The sequence below is a fragment of the Alligator mississippiensis genome, chromosome 6 (genome assembly GCF_030867095.1).
Source record: "Alligator mississippiensis isolate rAllMis1 chromosome 6, rAllMis1, whole genome shotgun sequence".
NCBI classification, from domain to species: Eukaryota; Metazoa; Chordata; order Crocodylia; family Alligatoridae; genus Alligator; species Alligator mississippiensis.
Window position 1 is genome coordinate 88,077,184 of NC_081829.1, and position 21,614 is coordinate 88,098,797.

At 44.3% G+C, this 21,614-nt stretch overlaps 1 protein-coding gene across 2 annotated transcripts in view; it reads left to right on the forward strand.

Annotated features, from left to right (window-relative positions):
• CACUL1 (CDK2 associated cullin domain 1) overlaps window positions 1–21,614 on the forward strand; it is an 84,281-nt gene that overhangs the window by 23,297 nt on the left and 39,370 nt on the right. Inside the window, exons 4-5 of one of the 2 annotated variants that reach the window (XM_006276183.4) lie at window positions 10,861–10,956; window positions 21,449–21,551. In XM_006276183.4, the coding sequence (XP_006276245.1) occupies window positions 10,861–10,956; window positions 21,449–21,551 (199 nt within the window). The remainder of the gene's footprint in view (window positions 1–10,860; window positions 10,957–21,448; window positions 21,552–21,614) is intronic. The other variant, XM_059730084.1, reaches the window with a different exon arrangement.

Sequence of the window (21,614 nt, forward strand, 5' to 3'; positions counted from 1 at the left end):
TGAAAGCTTTTTGCACTCCCCTTGTAGTTCCTAGCTTTACACATTATGAGACATAATGTTGCTTTTTGCATTTTAGAAGTTGATTGCTGAGTCCTGCTTAAATGTTCTGTACTGGAATAACCACAGTCTTCATGGGTGGACATAAAATGGCAGTGCAAGGCTAAGCAGCAAGGTTGAAGGAGGTTGAGCTTTAATTGTTGTATTTGTCTATTGTTGTAATTGTTGCATTTGGAGCTTTAATTGTTGTATTTCCTCTGTTCAACCTGGAAATGAAAATGTTGCTAGTGTCAGAGTAGAAACCTTGTACGCATTCATTTTGATCTTGAACTTCCTTGTTCTATATACGTTTAACAGCACCATGTGAAAAGCAATTGAACTGTCAAATCACTTAAGACTTTTAAGCGTGAGGATCTGTGGAGACTGTTTACAGTTTATAAATGAGGTTGTTGTATGCAAATAGAATGATTTTTAAAAGCCAGCACAAAGTAGCATGACTAGATAAAAACCATGTGAAAAGGGCAGTATTTGTATCTTTCCGGTTCCTTAGAGTTTTAGCGGCAGAATGTCAAATCTTGTCTAGCGCTATATTACAATGTTCAGATTTTAGCAGCTTTATTTTCCTCCCTATCTTCTACTTCAGAGCAACTTTCCATATTTTGCTACAAAGACTTGTCAGTTTGTGATGACTAGAATTTAGTCATTAAAGCTGCTTACAGAAGTTTAAAAAAACAAAACAAAACCTGGCCCTTTACTTCAAACCCCATGCGTTTCCACAATTAGCCCTGCACGTGCCCTGAAGAGGTGTCACTTTAGTTGGATCCAGCTTGCCCAACGTCCATATAGATTGGGTGCTTTAGTGCGACTCTTTTGGTGCTTTTATTTAATAGCTGATTGAATTGGCTGTTAGATAAAAGTGCCAAAAATCCCCCACTGAAGTGCCCGATCTATGCAGATGTTGCAGAGCCAGGTTGAACTCATGCGCTGCTTCCAGGAAAGCGTGTTTCTAATGTCTGTAAGCAGCCTAGGAGCTTTAGGTAAGCCTGTGCTTAGACATTTCCATCTCTTGTATAGTCTTCACTCCCTAGAAATGTTTTTTGTGTCATTATCAGGACGCTTCAGGGTGGAGGGCGTGGAGGCAGCCTTAGTGGCTCTTCCCCTCCAGGGAGTTTAACCCTGTGTGTCTGGCAGCCAAGGGCCTGGCATGCTGACTGCCTTGGCCTGCAGCTGCCGTGCAAGACATGACAGCAAATGTGCCAGCTTGCCTTAAAGTGCCTGAGTTCATGGGTTGCAGGGTTCTCAGGAGGGGGCTCCCTTTCAACCTGTATGCTCAGCAGCCTATTGTTGGGCCTGGGACCTTAGCTGTCCTGGTGCTGACCATGGTCTTGATTGTTGGCATTGGGACTGGACAGTCCCAGGTGGCACGAGTCATACATTCAGTTGATGGCACTGTACAAACCAGCCACAAAGATGTTCCATTATATGCATAATATCTTTGTGGTTTGCTTGCCATTTTATGGCGCCATAAATTGGTTGAATGTGACACGTAGCAACATATTACATCATTTACATGTCAATTGTGCCATAAATGTGATCTCTGACATGGACTTCACTCTAGTCTTGGTGAAGAACACAACTTCCGTGGTTTTTAAATGCCACAATGTGCTTGCTATTGTACAGAAAGCAGAGACCGCCATCAATTTAGTGCTGTTTCTGCTCTGAGGATTTTCGAGAAGTCTTAAGAGAATATAGTATTGGCCACACATGCACACTTGCCTGACTTATGCAGATCATCAGAAAAAAAGGCTCAAACTAGATTTGTGCCATTACTTGCACTTCGATGAAATCTGAGAAGATATATGGAAACTAGTTATAAATGGGGGGGGGGGGAGATAGAGGGGGAGGTTCAAGGCTATGAAATTACGCTTACACTGTTCTCTGTGATATTGCTAATAAAGGGTTTTATCAAAACTCTGTCCTTGTGTCTGAGTGGATTTATCAGGAGGCCTAATAATTATAGAAAAAGGAATATAGGTAATCAAAGAGCAAAATATTAAAGCAGCAGTTATAAAAAATGTGTATTTGGCTTGTTTAAGGAAGGAATTTTGATTATGTACATAAAATGTTGCTATTAGAATGGATTAGATTTATGACAATTGGTTAATTTGTTACAGCTCATTCTCTCTCAGTATATATTTTCCACGTTTATACATGAAGACATGATCCCCAGGTGTATTTCAACAAAACCTGGGCACATCTATGCTGTTTGCCAAATTCATTAGGTTTAGTACTGTTCAGTTCGTTAATAATCTTGCCTCTTCTAAAGCAGTGTGATTGCCAAGGATTCTGTTGCCAGAAGAGGGAGAAAGACTTATTCCTTTTGGAGGTGAAAAGTGTGAAATATGCACTCCCATTTTGGCTCTTATTTTGGTTGATAATTATAAGGCTCCTACACTGAGTAGGAACTCTATACCTCTCCCCCTGCCTTCACCTCTTGCCCATATCGCCATCCAGTTTGTGAAACGGTTTCATAATGTAGTGTGATATACCATTCCTCTTGGAATATGGGACCAGGTTCCCACAGTACCTGCTCTTCTGTGCAGTGCCATTTAAAAAAAAATCCATAGCTCCTCCATTTAGAGCCATATTATCCTTGCATAGCATGGCTGGTGAGCAGGTCAGTGAAGATCCCTTGTCTATTCTAAAGGCTGGCCCATAATACTTCTGTTTTTGAGGAACTTCCACAACTGCCACTGTTCTGCAGCAGTAGAAATGAGACTGCGTAGGTTGAATGTCTTGAGATGAACCCTGAAAAATTGTCTGCTGTATATGGTACATGGTTGGATCTATAAAACAAGTACTGAGCAAAGGGATCAGATCCAGCTACAAATCTGGAGCAATCAAGTGGCTGCATAACTCTTGGATGTAATTCCTGCTGTGCATCCCCAGCTGTCCAGTGCAGATAACCTCAGAGGGAGAACTGTTGTGACAGTCCAGAAACTGGTGGTAACTACTGATGTCTGCCAGAATTGTCATTGGTGTTGTTATTGATGTGAATATGCTGATGTGAGGGGGGGAAAAAAGTCTTTTGTTTCCAGAAACTCCTATATTATTAAAGATCCCCCTTGCTTCCATGCCTCAGAAACCCTACATCAGAGGCACAAACGGCAACAAAGAAAATTGGATTATTGCCTTAGCAGAAGCGGCATGATTAACAAATGCTTATTTTGCAGATTGAAAAGTCATTGGAGATGCCTCATGACCAGGGATCTTGGTCTTCTCTGTTTACAAGTTGCAAATTCTCTAATTAAAACCCCCCAAATCTGCATTTTTCCAAAATTAGTGACATGTCAGTGTGTGTCCAACTGAACACAATATTTTATTGATATATTTACAATTTTAAAGCAGTTTGGAAGCCTACCAGTGCCTCAATGACTATAATATAATAAGTCCTAAATACCTATAAATTTTGGCATCTGATTTTGGGTTTTTTATCATGAAAAATCAAAGCTCCCTGTACCCTTTTCACTCACCAGGATGCAGGTTCAGCTGTGGCTGTGTGTCCTTCCCTGCCCCCCCCCATGGCGCTGAGCATCCCTGATATGCTGGTGCCCTGCCCATGCTATTGCCTCTCAGTCCCAAGCCACAGCCCCGCAGCCCTGCTGGTGCCCCTCACTCCCAACCTACAGTCCCCTGGCCACTGCCCCTCGTTTCCCACCTGCAGCTTCCTGCCCCTCCTGCAGCCATGGCTGCGGGGCCAGAGACCTGGGCCTGCAGGCCCCTGCCCCCCCAGCAGCTCTCGAGGCCTGCTTGCTGCCCTTGGGAGGCAGTGGCTGCTGTAGTAGAGAGGGTTGCGGAGCCTGGCTCCCCCTCCCCCATGGGTGGCATGTCAGGAGCAGAGTCCATGGTGGGGTGGGGGGATGTGGGCTGATGGCTACAGGCTCGGGGCTCTCTGCCCTGCTGCCCTTCCCCTGGGGGCCTCTATGGCCCATTGGACAGGACCCAGTGCAGGAGGACAGAGTGGAGCAGGGCGGAGAGGCTGGGTGTTGCCGCCAGGAGTCCAGCGCCAACACTGGGAGGTGCCCCTTGCCCACCCAGCAGCAACCGGGGGGCACAACTCCTTGTTGCCACCCCCACTGCTGCCAAGTGGGCAAGGGGCACCTTGCCATGATGTTGCGGGGCTCCCGGTGGCAGTACTGAGCCTCCTTGCCCTGCCATGCTGGGTCCTGCATTCTGGGCTGTGGAAGCCTCTGGGGAGTGGGCAGCAGGGTGGGGAAGCCCAGGCCCACGGCTGCCCCTCCCCACGGGCTCTGCTCCAGCCGTGCTGCTTGTTGGGGGCCGGGCTCTGAGCTCTGCTTGGGCTGCAGCAGCCATCGCCTCCCATGGGCAGTAGCCAGGGCTCAGGTGCTGCTGGGAGCGGGATGCAGGGGGCTGTGGATCCGGGTCCCTGCTCTGCATCTGCTCCCACCACATGTACAAATCTGGGGGGCATGTGCTCCCCACCCCCCTGGGAGTGCTTGCAGTGGTGGGGAGCTCTGGAGCTCTGCCAGCCTGCAAAGGGAAACCTGCTGTTTCCCACAATTTTTTTCCTTTAAAGGAGAAAATCTGTGTTTTTCTCCTTGAAGTGAGAAAATTGCCTTTTACTGTGTTGTTTCACAGTGAAAGGAAAGCTCGGATCCCTGCTTACGAGCTGTGTATAGTTGTGCTTAACATAATATTTTTGAAGTAAAGGGGGAAAGGCTAGTGAAAAGGAGAAATGAAAGAATTGCTTGCTGTTTTTAAATGATTTGGCATGAGGACCATTACAGGAGCACATCGTGTAGCTGAGTGAGGACTTGGGAGCATAACGAGAATGGCATAATCGCTCTGAATTGTAGATCGCTTTTAAATGATTTATGAGGAGTTATGATTTGGAGATCATATCAGTTGTGTGAGGCAAAGTAAATCTAGGCTTTCAGAAAATTAAAACTGGCAGGAATGCAACTCTTGCATGAATCTCAGGTCAGTGTATGAATAATCATAACAATGTGCCTTATTTTCCACTGATGGTGGGTGGAAGGAATACTGTGACATGCCGTACTGTCCCTTTGGTGGAGAGGCCTGGAGTTGAGGTCCATTCAGTATGGTCTGTGGGTGTTCGGCTCCATGTAAAATGTTTGTCTTGCTGCATAATGTCTAGGTGTACTTTCCAATGAACCTCTTAGCTTTTTGCATTTCCTCTGATCCCTAGTTTTCTGTGCTCAAGGCTTGGAGCCCCTGCTAAGGCACCTGAATGCATTAATGTTTAAAGGGTTGGCCTACAAGGAAAAAAAAAAAATCTGTGAGACCTCTCTGAATTTTTTTCCATGAAGAGTTAACAGAGTGGATAAGTCTTGCTTTTGTACAGTTCAGCAGCTCCCAGCATAGTGAGTATAGAGGGGCACTTTTCAAAGCCTGTGGCCGTAATGGGAAGGGAGTAGAACAGAGCATGTCGAGGAGGATGTAGAAAATTTTGTGAAACATTTTACAGGCATTAGTGATTCTGGCTGGCGTGTGTTGCTTATGAAGGTACCAGGAGCCCAAAGAAGGCAATTGCTAAGGTTGGCGACGTTTGTATGTAGCTGGACTCTTCTGGGATTGTCTTGGGGGCTCATCCTAGAGCTCTGTGCCAGTACACCTTCACCATTGAGCCTCAGGTGGGGAGGCTTCTCCAGGTTTTCTCTTGGCTTCCTTTGTTGTTCAGCAGGACTGTTGTTTCTTTCCTCTGTCTGAATTTTGCTTCTTGACTTTGCTGTACTCCATCTCTCTCTCTCTCTTCTTTGCCGTGTTCTGCAGACCAGGGGCGTTGTAGGTTTGCGGCTGGATTCTTTGCAGTAATATAGCAGTATCCACCCATGCATTTTATGCAGTCCCCTTTCAGCAATTTTCCATTTACTTCATCCAGGCTGTAGTTTAACTTGACTGTCAAGAACTTGGGAAATATTGCAGAACTCAAAATTCAGTGTGGTTGCACAGCAGACTGTGATGATGTTACCAAGTAAGTTTTAGTGGTAGATTTTTTGGTGGTTTTAATTCATATATACCCTAGCAATGGTATCTTCTGCTTTTCTGTTAAGTGTTACTGCTGTTACAGTTCTTTAGTTAAAGGAAAACTGCAGCTTAAAGACTTTCATAATCACTTCATCTAGTTGTAAAAAGGTAATTGTCACACTTTGCTACTTTTTTCCACAGTCTAAGTGGCAGAATGGATTTTTGTTATCTCTTCAATAATTGCTTCTGGACTAAGACCAAGAATGGGACATTTTGGCTTGAATCGTATCTTTATTTTTATGATAAAGGTGTTCTAAAAAGAAGTGCCAATCTGTTTCAGTCACTCCTAGGTTAATCTTAATGATGTCTAATTAACCAGACTTTGTCAAGGCTGGTAGGTACTAGATCCATTGTTGCTGCCTGACTTTGTAAGCTAATACAGTCATTTATGCAAGTATGCTTACTGAAGTCACTGGGGCTATTTATGTGACTATAGATATACTGTAGTGGAAAGAGTCCTTGAAACCAGATTGATTGAAGTCTGACAGTTCCGAGCAACTCTTCTACTTAACATATTGTCTAACGTATAGAAAGAAGCTTGGTGGAATATATAAACTTACATTTAGACATCTAAGGAATTCTGAACAGCAAAGGTGAGGAAATAGTTTTAAAATTTACAGTAATACTGTTCTAGTAAGTTTGGAGCTTTTTTGTGTTAATTGGTAAGCAGGGGGAAAATCCTTTAGAGGAAAAGTGCAGGTTATTTTAACTGCAAGGATCTTTCTTTGGAAGGAAATGGTATTTGATATTCAGTCCTTCCTACTGTTAAATTCTTTGGCCATTGTAAATGATAGATATAATGTGAAACTATGAAGAAAGATAGCATGGACATGTTAATCTACTCATTTAATTATTTAACAGTGGGAATTGGTATATTTGGCTGATAGTATAGCCTTTTCACAAGCATTCCTTTAAACATTTGCATCTTAAGGCACATGTATAGTTCTGCTGAAATCAGTGAGTCATCTCTTTGGATTGGAAACCAACCCGTAATGTTCTGTTTGGTTATAAGGAGTTAGTGGTTACTGAATTTATATTTTTTTGGTTTGCTGAGTTTTGTGAAGTTAGGGTATCCTAGGGACTCGAGAGAGCCAAGTATCATTTAGAGATGGACAAGTCACTAATCAGTAGAGTTTAGTGGCAAGTGCTTTGTTAGACAAGAATTAGGTTATGCTCATTTTGGAGGGAAAATACTAACTAAAACCTTCTATGCAGGAAACTAATGGCAGATTAGATTATACTGTATTGAATAAGAGTGTTCAGATGTAAAGGAATAGGATATTACAAGTAGCTTGCAGAATTTTTTTAATAGAAAATCTTACGTGCAAATTGCTTACTTGTGTGAGAAGGACAGATGCCTAACGTAAGATTGAAGGAGTCTCTTTATTTGTTCAACATCTAAGTGTCTCTTTTTAGAACATTCCTCAGTTGTTACACACCACCTCTTAAATCAGAAATCACTTGTTCAGGTAGCACAAGTGGACTTATCCTTTGGAGACTATTTGGGGTGGGGAAATGGAGGGTGCATGTTTTAGAGCAGTGAAGGCCAACCTTTTGGGCAGGTTTGTCACAAACTACTGTATTTACTTGAATCCAAGATGATCCCCCAATAATTAGATACTTTAGATGGAAAATTATAAATTTGTTATAATTGTCGATGTACAGAATCTAATTACTGGGGGGGCATCTTCAATTTGTCCCCCCAACTGCTGTTGTAGGGAAAACAGCAGTGGGGTGAGAGAGGCCAGACCCCTTACTCCAGTTGCTCCCCTGCTACCTGTTCCCTTCCCTGCCATGTGCCTGCCTTCCGCTCTGTGCCTGTGTCTGTTAGAAGTATGCTGATATATCGGTCCATATTGGATTGGCACCAATAAAAGGAAAATTGACATTATTGGCAATTGGCATTTTTTGCCTAGTGTAGCCAGTAATGCTCTGATAAATGCTACATGCATGCGGCCAGGAATGAGGAGGAAGTGGGGCAGGGGCAGGGCATGGGGTGGAGCCGCAGGCAGCTCATCTGTGAAGTGCTGGGGGTGGGGAGGGCAGGAGACTCCCTGCTGCTGCATGTACCCTGTGGGAGGCATGGGGGGCATGTGCTCCCCCCCCCTGCCCCCCTCCTCCCCACCCCGATGTGTGTGCAAGGCAAGGGCTGGCTGCCTGCTGGGGGCTGTGCTGGTTTCTTCCTGCCCAGGGGTTTGGGCTGGGGCTTCTTTGGGGGGTGGGGGGTTCATGGTGGTGGCACTGGGAGAGGAAAACCTCCTGCCCCTCTTCCCAGCGCTGTCACCTCCTGCTCTGCCTCGGCCCAGCCCCTGCTGGGGAAAGGGGAGTATAGCCTCAGGCCCTGAGCCCGCAGTGGACTATCTGCCCACACCCCACGCACAAATCCGGTGGGGTGGGGGCAAATGCCTTCCATATCTGTCCCAGGGGTGCGTGTAGTGCCAAGGAGCAGCCCCATACCTCCCCACTCCCTTTGACGAGCTGCCTGCAGCTTTGTCTTGCAACCCGTCCTGGGCTGGGCAGCACCCGCCCCAGCCCCACTCCCTCCCTCCGTCCCTCCCTCCCTCACCATGGGGGCCTCGATCTGCACCCCCTCCAACCCCTTCCCTCCCCCATGCCTCTTTCTCAATCCTCCCCCCCCTCACTCCCCTGACTTAGTAGCTAGACGGCGCTCTCCAAGCTGCTGAACTGCATTTCGGCTATTGGATAGGTATCGGCCGATATGGCTGGTTAATAATCAACCATTAGTATTGGCCAAAAAAATCTTTATTGGTGCACCCCAATGACTCTGCCTGCCTGCCTGCTCCCCACCCTATCCCTTCCTCCAATCCAGCTGCCCCTCCCTGCTTATCTTCTGCTCCAGGTCCCTTCAACCCCAGTCTGGCCTGTTGGGAGCTGCTGCTACGGCTCCCTGGCTTGGTTGGGTGGGGTTGCTGCTGCTGAGTGCCCCTATCTGGAGCAGAGCTACAGCAGAAAGTAAGGGCAGGGAGTGGGGGAGCGGGCTGTACGCCCCAGCCCTCTCCCCATGGCTTTCCCTGGGCTTTCCCTGCTGTGTGCCCGCTTCCCCACCAAGCCAAGCACTCCAGCTCGGGACAGGTGGCTTTTCAGCTCCAGGTTCAGCCCTGAGCCTGGAGCCAAAGCCAGGGCCTGAGCACTGTCTTGCTTGTGCTTGTACTTGAATCCAAGGTGAGACCTCTTTTTTTTTCCCCCCAGGCTACTTGGGAAAAACTTTGCCTTGGATTCAAATAAATATAGTAAGCCCCATGCCACTCTGATTCCCTTCCCTTACTTGATCAACTGTTCTGTTTTCTGCTCTCTGCCTGATCTCCCCTGTGCTGTTGGCCCTTTGTCTGAGCTGCCACGTGCAACACACAGGGACTGATTGTGCCACTTGTGGCATATGTGTTGCAGGCTGGCCCCTCCTGATTTAGAGGGTGCAGAGGTACCTTTTGCTTAGGAGAGGAGACTTAGTGGCATATCATTTGTAGCAAATGCATTTTTTTTGTGTATAATGTATACGAGAGAGGAGTCCTCAAAGCTCAAAACTTACATGCCTTTCTGCATTGTGTACATTTGATACTAAAAGTTAAGTTGGCCAGTCTTGAGAACTAAATCCGGAACTTTCCTCCTAAATTTGTTACGTGTTCATTTTGATCATGTATCTCTTCTTACTGATTACAATGTACTGAAACCCCCTTTTATTCCATTGTGGCTTTAGATTTACTTTTTAACCTCTCCTTCTGTTACATGCCATTAGGAGCCTGCTGTGAAAACCAGTGCTTTCTTTGTATTCATTAGGTATATTAGGAGAGAAAATTAGGACCTGTATGAAAAGCAAGCATTTTTTTTGCAGTAAGTAAACGCATATACAGTATTAGTTGGGGAGTTGATACCATCTCACCATGGGCATTTATGATAGGGTATTTACATCAGATAGTGCTGCATCCTATTTGGGCAATCAACTCTTACTCCCTTTACATTGGGGTTTAACCCCTATTTCATTCTGTGTGTTTCCCTGACTAAAAGCCTGAAGAGCTGCCTGGGCTTAGCACTGATGTAAAAGAGGGCAGGTTCCCATTTCTTCACACAGCAAACTGCAATATTTGTGCCTCTTAGGCCAGGCAAAACTACACTCCTTAAAGCACCACAGGAAGTTTATCAGAAATACATAGCCTGACATCTCTGACCAAGTCTGTTTTCTTGTTTCCTTCCTTCTGCAAGATCTAAAAACAGCAAAGTGCTTCTCTGGGTTGTTTTTTTTGGGGGGGGAAAGGTGGCATGGTGCCTCCTAGAGCTGGGACAGTGCGCCTGCAACCACTTTGATTGCTGAGCCATAGTTTAATGACACCGTTTGTCTCCGGGATTTGTTTTTGGTTTTTTTTGCAAATGGATCCATGCAGGAACAAACCCAATTGCAGGGTCTGTTTTTGCCAGAACTTTTCAAAGTAAATTGACTTGGTTATGCTGTATATTAGTTTGTTTTAGGCTTTCTAGACTTATTGCAATACATGTCATATATTAGGCAGATATACAGACCTCTATGAGAAAATTGGATAGTGTAGGCTAAGTATTTTGTTTATGTGTTTGTTTGTTTTTGGCTGGTATTTTTGCTAGCGGGATTTGTAATTGGAAACGTAAATTTTCAGATAATGTTTGGTTGTTCTTCGATGAAATGTCAAATCCATTTTCAGCTGCAGGAGTTTTAACTTGAAAGTGTAGCTTGTGGTCTTTTTACCTCTCTGTCTCTCTCTTTCTTTCTCTAGTTAAATTTTTACAGCCTTTTATGGTTTCTTGCAGGCCAGCCCTCCAGATCTCTATATTGAACGATTTAACATAGCTCTTGGACAATATATGGGAGCATTGCAGAGCATTGTGCCTCTTTTCATATATATGGTAAGTTTAGAACATTCCTTCCCTATAAAATACCTCCATGCACATGAAATATGAACTGAATATAGGACAATTGTAAGTTTAGTAATTGTTTTTTCCTGCAGAATTTAGGATTTGATTTTTTTTTTCTTTCTTCCTTTTGCTGTTGGCAGCGCAGTTGCAATCAAATTGAGGAATATAGAAAACTGGTGCATACTGGTTGTTTGCCATAATTTTCTGGCTTGCTAATTTTCATTATGAAAAGCTTGTTTTTTGTATTTAACACCAAAACTATTATGCGAGTCTTCTGACATATTGGGATAGTTGTTGGCTTGTTGCATCTTAGTCTGCTAGTTTGAAGGAAACTATTCCTTGCAGTGTTTGTACCATGCAATCCCAAAGTTTACAACATGTGCATGCACATCTATTATCTCTGTTTTCAAGGGATTGTAAGCTGCCTTTTTGATCAGGAAACTTGGACCAAAGCAAGTTTCTTCACAGAGCTTTCAAGTTCTCCCAAGTATGTTTTGCAGCAGGTCTAAGTTCATTGAATGTCAGCTGACTCGCAGACTACATAAATTTCTGCCTGTAGAAGTTACAGGCTCCTTAATACCTATGAAGAAACTTATATTAAATCTGTTGGGATCTCTTAAAGTCCCAAGACTGATATGTTTTGGAATGTATAATTCAGGTTTTGTGTTTTGACCGCTTCAGAAATGTGTGGCCCTGATAGTCTTATTTACCTGCTGCAGTTTTAGCTAAGGAGCCATTACTAAACTCTTTAATCCTGTAGATTATAAAAGGAAGTTGATGTTCTTCATGCGCCCCTCATGTAAGCCAGGGGCTTGTGGAGGCAGGATGTGGAAGTGGGAGTATAGCAACATGTATAGTTTCCATCTTAAACAGCTTGTATCAAACAGATTTCCCAGGTTTATGAGGGGAATTGGGCCATTTTCTATCCCATTCTATCCCATGAGGAGTAATGTGAAAACCCTAAGGAGCGAGTGAGTCTTACACTTGATTAACCACGTTTCTTTGCAGTTAGGTAGGTCTCCTTAAAAGTCTGCAGTGCTTACTGCCTGCAGTCAGAGTCGTATCATACTTTGAGCTCCTCAGTCCTCCGAATTTTAGTACCCACTTCTTTAAAAGAAATGATAAAAATGTTTGAGAGCTCCCTTTTATCACCCGAAGACATACCTATTATGGAAAAACCTAGCCAAAATCTGTCTTCAGTGGGTTACGTTTCAGGAATTGCACAATAGGCAACAGTTACTGCTATCTAATGGTAATGGCAAAAACTTTTCCCGTGAGACCGGGTCTGATTTCTGTATAGCTTTCCCTACCCTCTCTGTCTTTTTAAATGTAGAAGTGATGGCACTGCTGTTTTTAACTGTCACTTTTTCTGATGTGAGCAGAACTGTTTGAGTTTTCATTTCTTGATACAAGGATTTTAAGAGTCCAATTACTATCTGAAAATAGTCAAAACAAAGGAAGAGTTCATAAACAGCAGTAGGACTCTACCAAAAATACATACAGTAAAAGCTGCGCTATCTAGCATCTTACAAGCCGGCATGCTCTGCTAACTGGCATGCTGGCTTGTAAGATAAAGCAAAACCGAAAGTGCCCACCACGGCACTTCCGGTTTCTCCAAGCCCCCATGGCCCGGGGCAAAGGAGCCTGCGCTGCCGAGCCCTCACAGCCCGGGGGCATAACAGGCCGTGCAGGGCCCTCTTCCCTGTCCCGCAGGGCCCGTGGGAGGGGAGGCGATGTGGCGGAGGGATACCCCAGACGCGGTGGGAGAAGTAGCAGTTAACTGGCATATTTTGTTATCCGGCATCTCCCATTCCCTGGGGATGCCAGATAACAGAGCTTTTACTGTACATAAATAGATAGAAAATGGCATGATTATTCTGTTCTTCAAGAACAAAAGACATGAAGTGACGACAAAGCGATATGAAGAGCCCCAACCTCTCCTCTGCCCAGCCTTGCTCATTAGGACACAAGTAATGGTCTGTTGCAGGGGTGTGAAACACACAGCCCATGGGCCAGTGTCAGCCTCTGGATGTGGGTCATCAGTCCCTGGGGCTTTTCATGGGATGGCCTGCAGGACTTGTCGCCAGAGCTAGTGGAGCCCCTGCAGCCAGTGGTGTTTTAATCCCCATGGCTGCTGGAGCTGCCGTTTCTGCACAGCTCTGGAACCCAGGAAGTTGCATGCTCGTCTCTCCCTCTTCTCCCTCCCTGCCCCCCTGCACTGCTGCAGAGCTCAGTGTAAGATCGTTCAGACACTGCATCTCATTCTTGCCAGCACTTCAGCACGTGTGGCTTAACACTTCTAGGACTGCTAGTATGAGTAAAGTGGCGCAGGTCTCTGTTCTCCAGCATTGAAATATGTAATATTCAGTGCCATAGCAACGAAGTTTGGCACCCGGGGCAAAACCTGCAGTGGGAGCCTCCCCTCACCCCGTACACAGATCCGGAGGGCATGTGTTCATCCCCCCCCATGCTTTCCCAGGAGTTCACGCAGCAGCGGGAGCTGCCCTTCCCCGATCCCCGCACCCCTCTCCAAAAGAGCCACTCATGGCTCCATCCTGTACCCTGCCCCAGCTGAGCAATGCCTGTTGGCGCCCCTTCGCTTCGGTGCCTGGGATGGTTGTCCTGCTTGCCGCCCCCGCCCTCCCCCTTTTTTGCTGCGGCACTGGTAATGTCATGAGCTGACGTTGCAGAAATATTTGGGAGCTAATGTCAAGTTCAAGAACTGGATTTTTTTGAAAACAGTTTATTTTTTAGTGTTGCAAATAACATGAAAATTGCCATAACTGGAAGAAATGAGAGAAGTTGTTTTTTTCTGAAGTCTTACTGTGTAGATTTAAAAGCACTTTTTACAGAATCATTTTCCCTCTTTGTTCCTGTAGAGGTGAAATGGACTAGATGAGCTTTTTGTGGGTTAGTCATTCTACCACAACAGGGAAGGTTTTTTTGTTTGTTTGTTTTTTTGGATTTTTTTTTTTTTAGTCTAAAAGGGTTCATTTAAACTGTAGTTCTGTAATAGCAATTCTGCAAAGGTTGAGAACCACTGACTTAGAAAATTATGCATGTGACAGTGTTTTCATCCAGTTTTTTAATGGTTGCTTTCATGTTTTGGGATTGCTTCTCCCATGCTGATGTATGTTCAAGTTTTGTTTACCAGAAGTCCTTGATAGGCCTTCCCTCTTCCCAACGCCCAAAAAGAAATGCATGCTTAAATATATCTTTTAGAGGTAATCTGATTAAAATGCAAACCCACAAGCCTTTTTATATCTATTTTGCACCATTATGAGCTTGAAAAGACGTGGCAAAAGCTTTCATTCTAGGGCAACAGATTTTCCAATCGCTGTTAGGTAGTTAGAGCATTGAAATCCAGTTTGATAAAACTGATTTTTTTTGTGCATCAAGTTGCACCAAATTACTGTATTACTAAGGATAACTATTTATTTTAGAAAACGAAGAAGTCAAATGATGTGTGTGTTCCTAGAAATGTGGTACAGCTTGAACATGCTTTTCCTGTTTGATTTAGCAGTATTGGAGAGGGAATGAGTCTGTATCTTTCTGTGGGCATGATCCTGAACCCGTTAATTAAATGGTAAAATTTTGACTTCAGTGTTGCACGCTCAAGATGCATTATGTGCATCGGTAGGATGAAAGTGTAGGAAATAGGCATCTTTGGTCCACTTCTGGACATCACTGTGGCTTCTTCTCAAATGTTCCCCGTCTCTGATTTTGATACTTCCGTAGCTTGATGTACAGTGACTAGAAAACTTAAAGCATGGAGTATAGTCAGTACTCTTATGCAGTGCTTAAATTTCACACTTTCTGATTTCACCCAACTGACGCTAGCACAGCTTCACGTGCAGCAGTTTGTCACATTGCTCTGGAAGGGGGTGGTGGGGATATAAGAGATGAGTACCTGTGTCTGAATTCCATAGGCAGCATATCAGTTCATCTTCCCACCTATCTATCAGACCGTTAATCAAATTGGCACTTGTGCTTATTTCAAGGAATGTCAAATAATACCGTTTAGCTGGAGATTATCTTTTATGAAAAATCTGCCAGCTTCTTCGCCAATGGGAGGAGCCCTCTAGCACTTTAAATTGGCACAGAAACACTTATTGAGTATAACATAACTGTGTTTTGGAGAAACACAGTGGATGTAACTACTAAAAAATCATTTCCAAGTAAACAAATGCTGCTTTTATTCTAACGGAATCATCTGTTACCATGCATGTAAAATGTCTCTTGTCTCAAATAATTATATACATTAGAGATGCAAAAGGCTTGTTAGAGATCTGGTCCTTTCACCTATCAGTATTCCTCCCTTTTCCATCCTCCATCCTTTCATCTGGTCCAAGGTGCCCACCAACTAATTGTACCCCACCCAGGCCTTCTGCTGCGAGGGTGGGAGTGAGCTACCCATGTATACACCCCCACCCTGCCAGCAAACCCTATTTTGCCTTGCTCCTGCCCTCATGGGTAGAAGGGCCTCGCCCAGCCAGTACACAGCTTCTGGGCAGGGCTACTGGAGCCACTGTGGGACCTGCTTGGCTTCCCTGGCATCCCACTCGTTCGGGGCACCAGGAGGGAAAGGGGCAGGGGCAGGAGTGTGGGGAGGGGGAGCTGCAGCTCGGCAGGAGCATGGGGCTGGGGCTGGCTGCATTGTAGAGCCCTCACCCAGGGGGAGGCAGCAGCATGGAGCTCAGGTGGGCAGGGTGCAGGTGTGAGGGAGGGTGAGGGGGTGTGGGCACCCCCCACATTTCCTTCATTGCATGCAGCGGCAGCAGCAACAGCAGGCAGGGGCACTCGGGGCACTTGTGCCTGGCACAGACGCTGGTGTTCAGTGATGTGAGGCTTTGGCCAGCGCTGCACCTAGGAGCTACCTCTATCACCTCTGCGCATGTGCAGCCCCTGCACTTGCGCAGCACTGGAGGGAAGTGCTGGATCCCACTGCCTTCCCTGCCCCCTGCCGTGCAGGTCCTGGGACTCTACCAAAAGTGGAGGGGAGCCTCAGCCCCTGATTCCCTATGGAGTCCTGGGACCTTTGTGGCAGGGGACAAGGAAGGCAGTTGTCTTCTGCGTGTGGGGCTTCCCTCCGGTGCTGTGCAAGTGCAGGGGCTGTATGTGTGTGATGGAAGCGATCGTTGCCGTGAAGTGCAGTGCTGGCCGGAGCTGCACACCATTGGGCATGTATGTCCCTGCCTGCTGCTGCTGCTGTACCCACCGGCGGGGGTTATGCCTCCTCCCCCCCACCCCGAGCTCAAACCCAGCTGAGATCCTCCAGCTTCCCCAGCTGACATGGTTGAGGAGTAGATGGGTCTGAGATGATCCCATCTCAGCTCTCAGCTGCGGGACCACAAAGTGCCCAGGTGGGTGCTTTTCCCCTGCGCCAGGCTGACTCTGGTGGGGGGGGGGGGGGTCAGTGCAGGTGAGGGATGGATATATTCCTTTCCCTTGGACTCTTCCCCTCAGAGGGTGATGGCTGGGGAAGGGATGGGATGGGGTTGATCCCAGCCTGGGTGGGAGCGGGGGGTGGTGGGCCAACCTGTGGTGGGTGTTCCCCTTCCCCTGCTGACACTGGCTGCCAATTAGTCCTGGGCTGCTGGTTCAGCACCCTTAGACAGCCTGGCCACGAGGGATGGTGCACATGATCACCCCCAGGCTCCTGGTGCATGGGAGTATACCCAGGAATCTGGCCTGGCCCAGTGCCAGCTTCTGCCTGTCTTGGCCACCCAAACACTGAACATCACTTCGGTTTGTTACCGGTTCAATCTAGACTGACTAATTGAGGAGTGGCTGTAATACAAGAAAATAGCACAAGCTTTTGTGAAAGCAGGCTCACATCATTAGAAAGCAGATTATAAGGACAGAGAAATTAAAATACAAAAGACAAGGGAAGTGGGGAGAGATGAGGGGACAGGGGCACTGGGAAAGACAAGTAAATGAGTAATAAACCCATGGGGGGGGGGAAAGGGTGTCCAAAAACTAATCCAGGTAATGAAGTCATCCCTGTTTAAACCAGACTTAATGCAGTCCAGCTTGTAGATGACTTTTTTCCTGCAGTTTCCTGTTCAAACTGTTCTTAATTTTTTTTGCTTGAGAACAGCAGTCCTGAGGTCAGCAGTACAGTGTCTAGGGAGGTTGAAGTGTTCTGCCACCAGGTTTTTCAGAACATAAATGTACCTGTTTATATAAAGTAGATTGATTTATTGCACTCATGAGGGTCCTCCCCTTTGGCCCTTTTTTAATGAAAGTTCAGCATAGAAGTAAATTGAAGAATGGTAGTAAAGATGAGAAAACTATGTATACTCTTTATTCTTTAACCAAAAAATGTTCTAAGTTTTATTGCCATTGGCCAAGAATGACCATGATTGTAATAGATATCATCACTCTAATTGCAGTAGAGGCAGGATTCAATCCCAAGCTTGTACATGTTCAAATAATGATAGCTTTGCTATTTGTTGTCTTTTATTTCTGTTTTAAGATGTAGTTGATATGAATGTTTCATTTTAAATTGAATGAGATTATTTCAGAATGGTGGGTTTATTATTGTCTTTCAGCAGTTTCAGTAATTATCTAGAGTACAGGTTTCAGAAACCATTTAAAAACGTCTCTAATTTAGTTAATGTTGTTTTGAAATTGTTATGATTAAATATTGCTGTGACTGTTGGGGGGAGAGAGAGAAAAAAATGAAGAAAATTGCTTTGGTATGTGAACCCTTAACTCCCCCTGGCCTTCCCTCCTTTTATTTTATTACTATTTTTTTTTTTTTTTTCATTTTTGCTCAGTCCTACCTTGACTTCATATGGGCTGTTTTCAGTGAGGTATTCCTTGTTACCTGTAAGGATACTGGAATTAAGCTCTCTATTGTCAGAATGACCCTTTTCTTTTGATATTTGAAATTGGCCACATCATGTCCCTTTTCCTTGGTGTCACTGTGTTCGATAGGCAGCTTTGCCTGGGTAAATATAGAAATTGTGATGGGTAGAATTTCCTGTAGATAATGCCATGTAGGTCTAGTTAACTGGTTTATGATTTAATATGGAGATGGAGTCTCATTCCATTTATCTGGACTATGCATGTTTTAGTTATTACTGTGGTACTCACATTTCAAACTTTTCAAATTGTTGCTGATTTAGAAATAAGTAGTTAGGTTCAGCCACTTACCAGATATAAAAAAGCTATCAGCATGCTCTGCAATAAGACAGATCAGGTCAAGGAAGTGCTGTTCCTGAACTGTAAGTCAGATTGAAAGAGCAGGCTTCTGGGGACATCACTTGAAGAACAACAACTAAATCATCCAGACATTTCATGTCTGTAAATGCAGGTTATTTTATATATCTGCTTTCAGAGGGATTCTGTATCTTTCCTTTTACCTGGGAATCTGTTTGGAGAGAACTAATTGAATTATTTTCTCCTTCCTATGGTATGGAAATATCCCCACAGTTTCTCCAGGGGAATAAAGGACAAAAATATTTATTTTAAGAAAACAAACTTCTAAGCTAGGAGGGCAGGTTTACGCGGACAGACTCTTTGTGTACCTTCTTGGGGCATATTTGTGGTGGTATCAAACCAGAAGTGGTTGTGTTTTAAGATTTTAATCAACCAAGAAGCTTAATAGTTTTGTTTATAATCAGACTTGTATTACTACCTGACTTGGGAAAGCTGATGCTAGGAGTGGGGAGTAATAAGCTGTACCTCTTACAAGTCCCTTGTGCCTTAAAATTTATTACCAGGATATTTTAAATCTTTCAAGTTAAATTATGCTTCTCTTATACTGTTTTGTTTGCTTTTTGGAAAGGATCTTCACTGTAGTTCTGTAATAGCAAGTCTGGCTAAAACACCCAGCTTGTGTCTTTCTTCGTGTCTTGTAAAGAGGAGAAGGACCTGTGGGCAAAGGCCCCTTAATCTCTTGCCTTAGTGGTGGCTTGGTACTGGGTAAAGAAGGGAAAAGTAACATCACCTCCAGTCCTGCTCCTGGTATCTCCCTGAATCTTGGCTCTAGTTGAGGGCAAAGCCCATGTTTGGGGAAGTGGCTTAAGTTGCATGTGCTAAAGACCACATTTATTAGCAAAAGGTTGGTCTCCATTGGGGGCATTTGATGTAGATCTGTTATTCTAAAAGAAGTGGGGCAGGGGCACCCATTTTACATTTATGGTTCAGAAATGTGGATTACATATACTAGGCACATCAGGACACTGAACGACTTCCATTTTTAGATGCCTGCACAAGATCCTGAGAATAACTGGGAAGGCAAAATGCCAAACATAGAGGTGCTGTAGCATGCAGGACTGACACTTAGAAACCACCATCAGAAGAGAAGGTTGTGATGGCTCGGCCATGTCAGGAGAACTGGAGATCATATTCTTAAGAATATTTTGTACAGTGAGATTCAAGATGGCTCTAGAAAGTGGAGTTGCCCTTCTTGGCAGTACCACAATGTGTGCAAAAAAATATGAAGTCATTCAACATCAATGTCAAAAGCTGGGAGGAGTGCACAGAATCCCATTTAATCTGGAGGGACCTTCTGGTACTTGGTGTAGCTTGGCATAAAGCGGGTTTGATCTAGAGGATGGAAGTAAAGTGAGAAAGAAGAAAGCAGTGTGCTGCAAACTTGCACTCCAACTCAGACAGCACATGGATCTGTGAAACTTGTAACAAGCTGCGTCGTTCTTGGATTGGATTTGTCATCCACAATCTGAGTCATCAGGCATCTGACTAAATCTTTAATGTGTACACCATGATCCAGAGGATTGATGGTTGCCATGAAAACTCAAACCTTTATTCTTTCCCTCGCACCAGCAAGTTCTCCAGTAAATGCCTCTAGTTCAATGGCAGTGAATTTTAACATGCTGCAGGCACACTTGTTCGTAATTACAAATGTTTATTTTTTATTCCAGGTCGATATCTAGAATAGAGAACAAATGTTATTGTACTCTATCAAAGTCAGTCCTGGGTAACATTTGCAAAAACACCCAAAAGTTTTTGATCTAGGAACAGGCTGCTTTCAAACTACTCTTAGGACTTGAACACAACACTATCGCTAGTATAACGTGCATTGATTTTCTAATCTGCTATAATTTAGCAGTATTCCAGAGTGGGTAGCTGCTGCAGTAGGTCTAGTTACAGCACCTTGCCATTAGGTAACATGGAGGCCAATAGTAGCCTGGTTGCATTGACCAAACAGCTAACCTAGGATAGAAGCAGAGGCATGACACGTATTCCAAGTATAGGTGTTGGCTCTCACTCCTTGGCCTTTCCAGTTCAGATCACCCCTGTAAAAAGCAGAGGTAATACATTTGAATTCACCCAAGTTTAGCAAGTTACATGATATAAGATCATGTTTTTTGTGCCCACTCCTTGCTTATGTCTGTGTAAGAGTGGCTTATTCCTTTATAAACCTGTGTCCACGTTCTTAGTTGGTAAATTAAAGCAAAACAGTTTATAGTGGGTTTCATTTTTTTCTAAGTTTCTTTCATATTTAGGCCTGTTTCAGTAGTGCACAGCCCCAAACAAAATTACTGTTTATGAAATAAAAGCTGTCTTCTGATATTTCCCTCCCTCCTTTCTTTCCAGTGAAAAGACTACAGCTTCTGTTTTGGAGTACAGTATACTGAATGCTCTTACCCAGTTTTGTTTAAATCAAACATATACCTGAGGAATAAAGATGTATTGCCTTGTGCTCATTTTTGCCGGCTAACTGCTGTAACAAAGAAAAATATTATAGGGTTAAGCGTAATCAGTAACTGTTTTGTAACTGATACCTTTTTCTTTTGGGTTAAAACCATTTAAAAAAAAATCCCTCCTCCCACTGGAAACACCTGAAACCACCTGGTCTCTTTAGCCTGAGTGTAATTTTGAAGTTGGTTTAGTTCCTTAAACACCTTGATTATCTCTAATGCAAAATCCTTATTGAAACTGTACCAGCCCAGGTGCAAAATCTGCTTCCCCACCCTTGCAATGCTGCTGCTGGAAAGCCTTTAACTTGCTAGTGTTTGGAAGCCCCCTTCCCCCTCTTCTCCCCCCCCCCCCCAACTCTTCACAAGCGAATAATTTACAGCAGAATGATAGATTCTGATGAAATTCATCTTTGTAATAACATAATACCCAAATACTCATTATAGGCTGTAAAAACCTCTAAAATAAAATATAGGTAGATTTCTTCCTTTCCTGCCCTATCCCCATAAATCCTGGCCCGGTAGGTGGAGAGAGGGGGAGTGGCAGGAAATATGTATGCTACCTTTATGCACATAAATTGATATTATTCACATGCTTCATTTGAAGCAGATGCACATTTGTAGTTCCAGGGTGTTTTGCAATATGACTGGAATAGCAAGTAGGTATTTTAGAGCTCAGACATCAGAATTCTACTATTTAAAAAAAAAAAAAGAATTTGCTTTAGCTCTGAATAAAAGCAGTTCAGCTTTTTTTTGCTTGGTGTGCTACTGTAACCCAAAATATAAAAGCCTCTGTCTGTCTTGTTTTCCAGAATAAATTTTACATAGAAACCAAGCTTAACAGAGACTTAAAAGATGACCTTATAAAGCTGTTTACGGAACATGTTGCGGAAAAGCACATTTACAACCTAATGCGTAAGTAAATTTATTGAACTTAGAATGGGGAGCAATCAGATTGAACCAGGTGGGGAGGGAGAA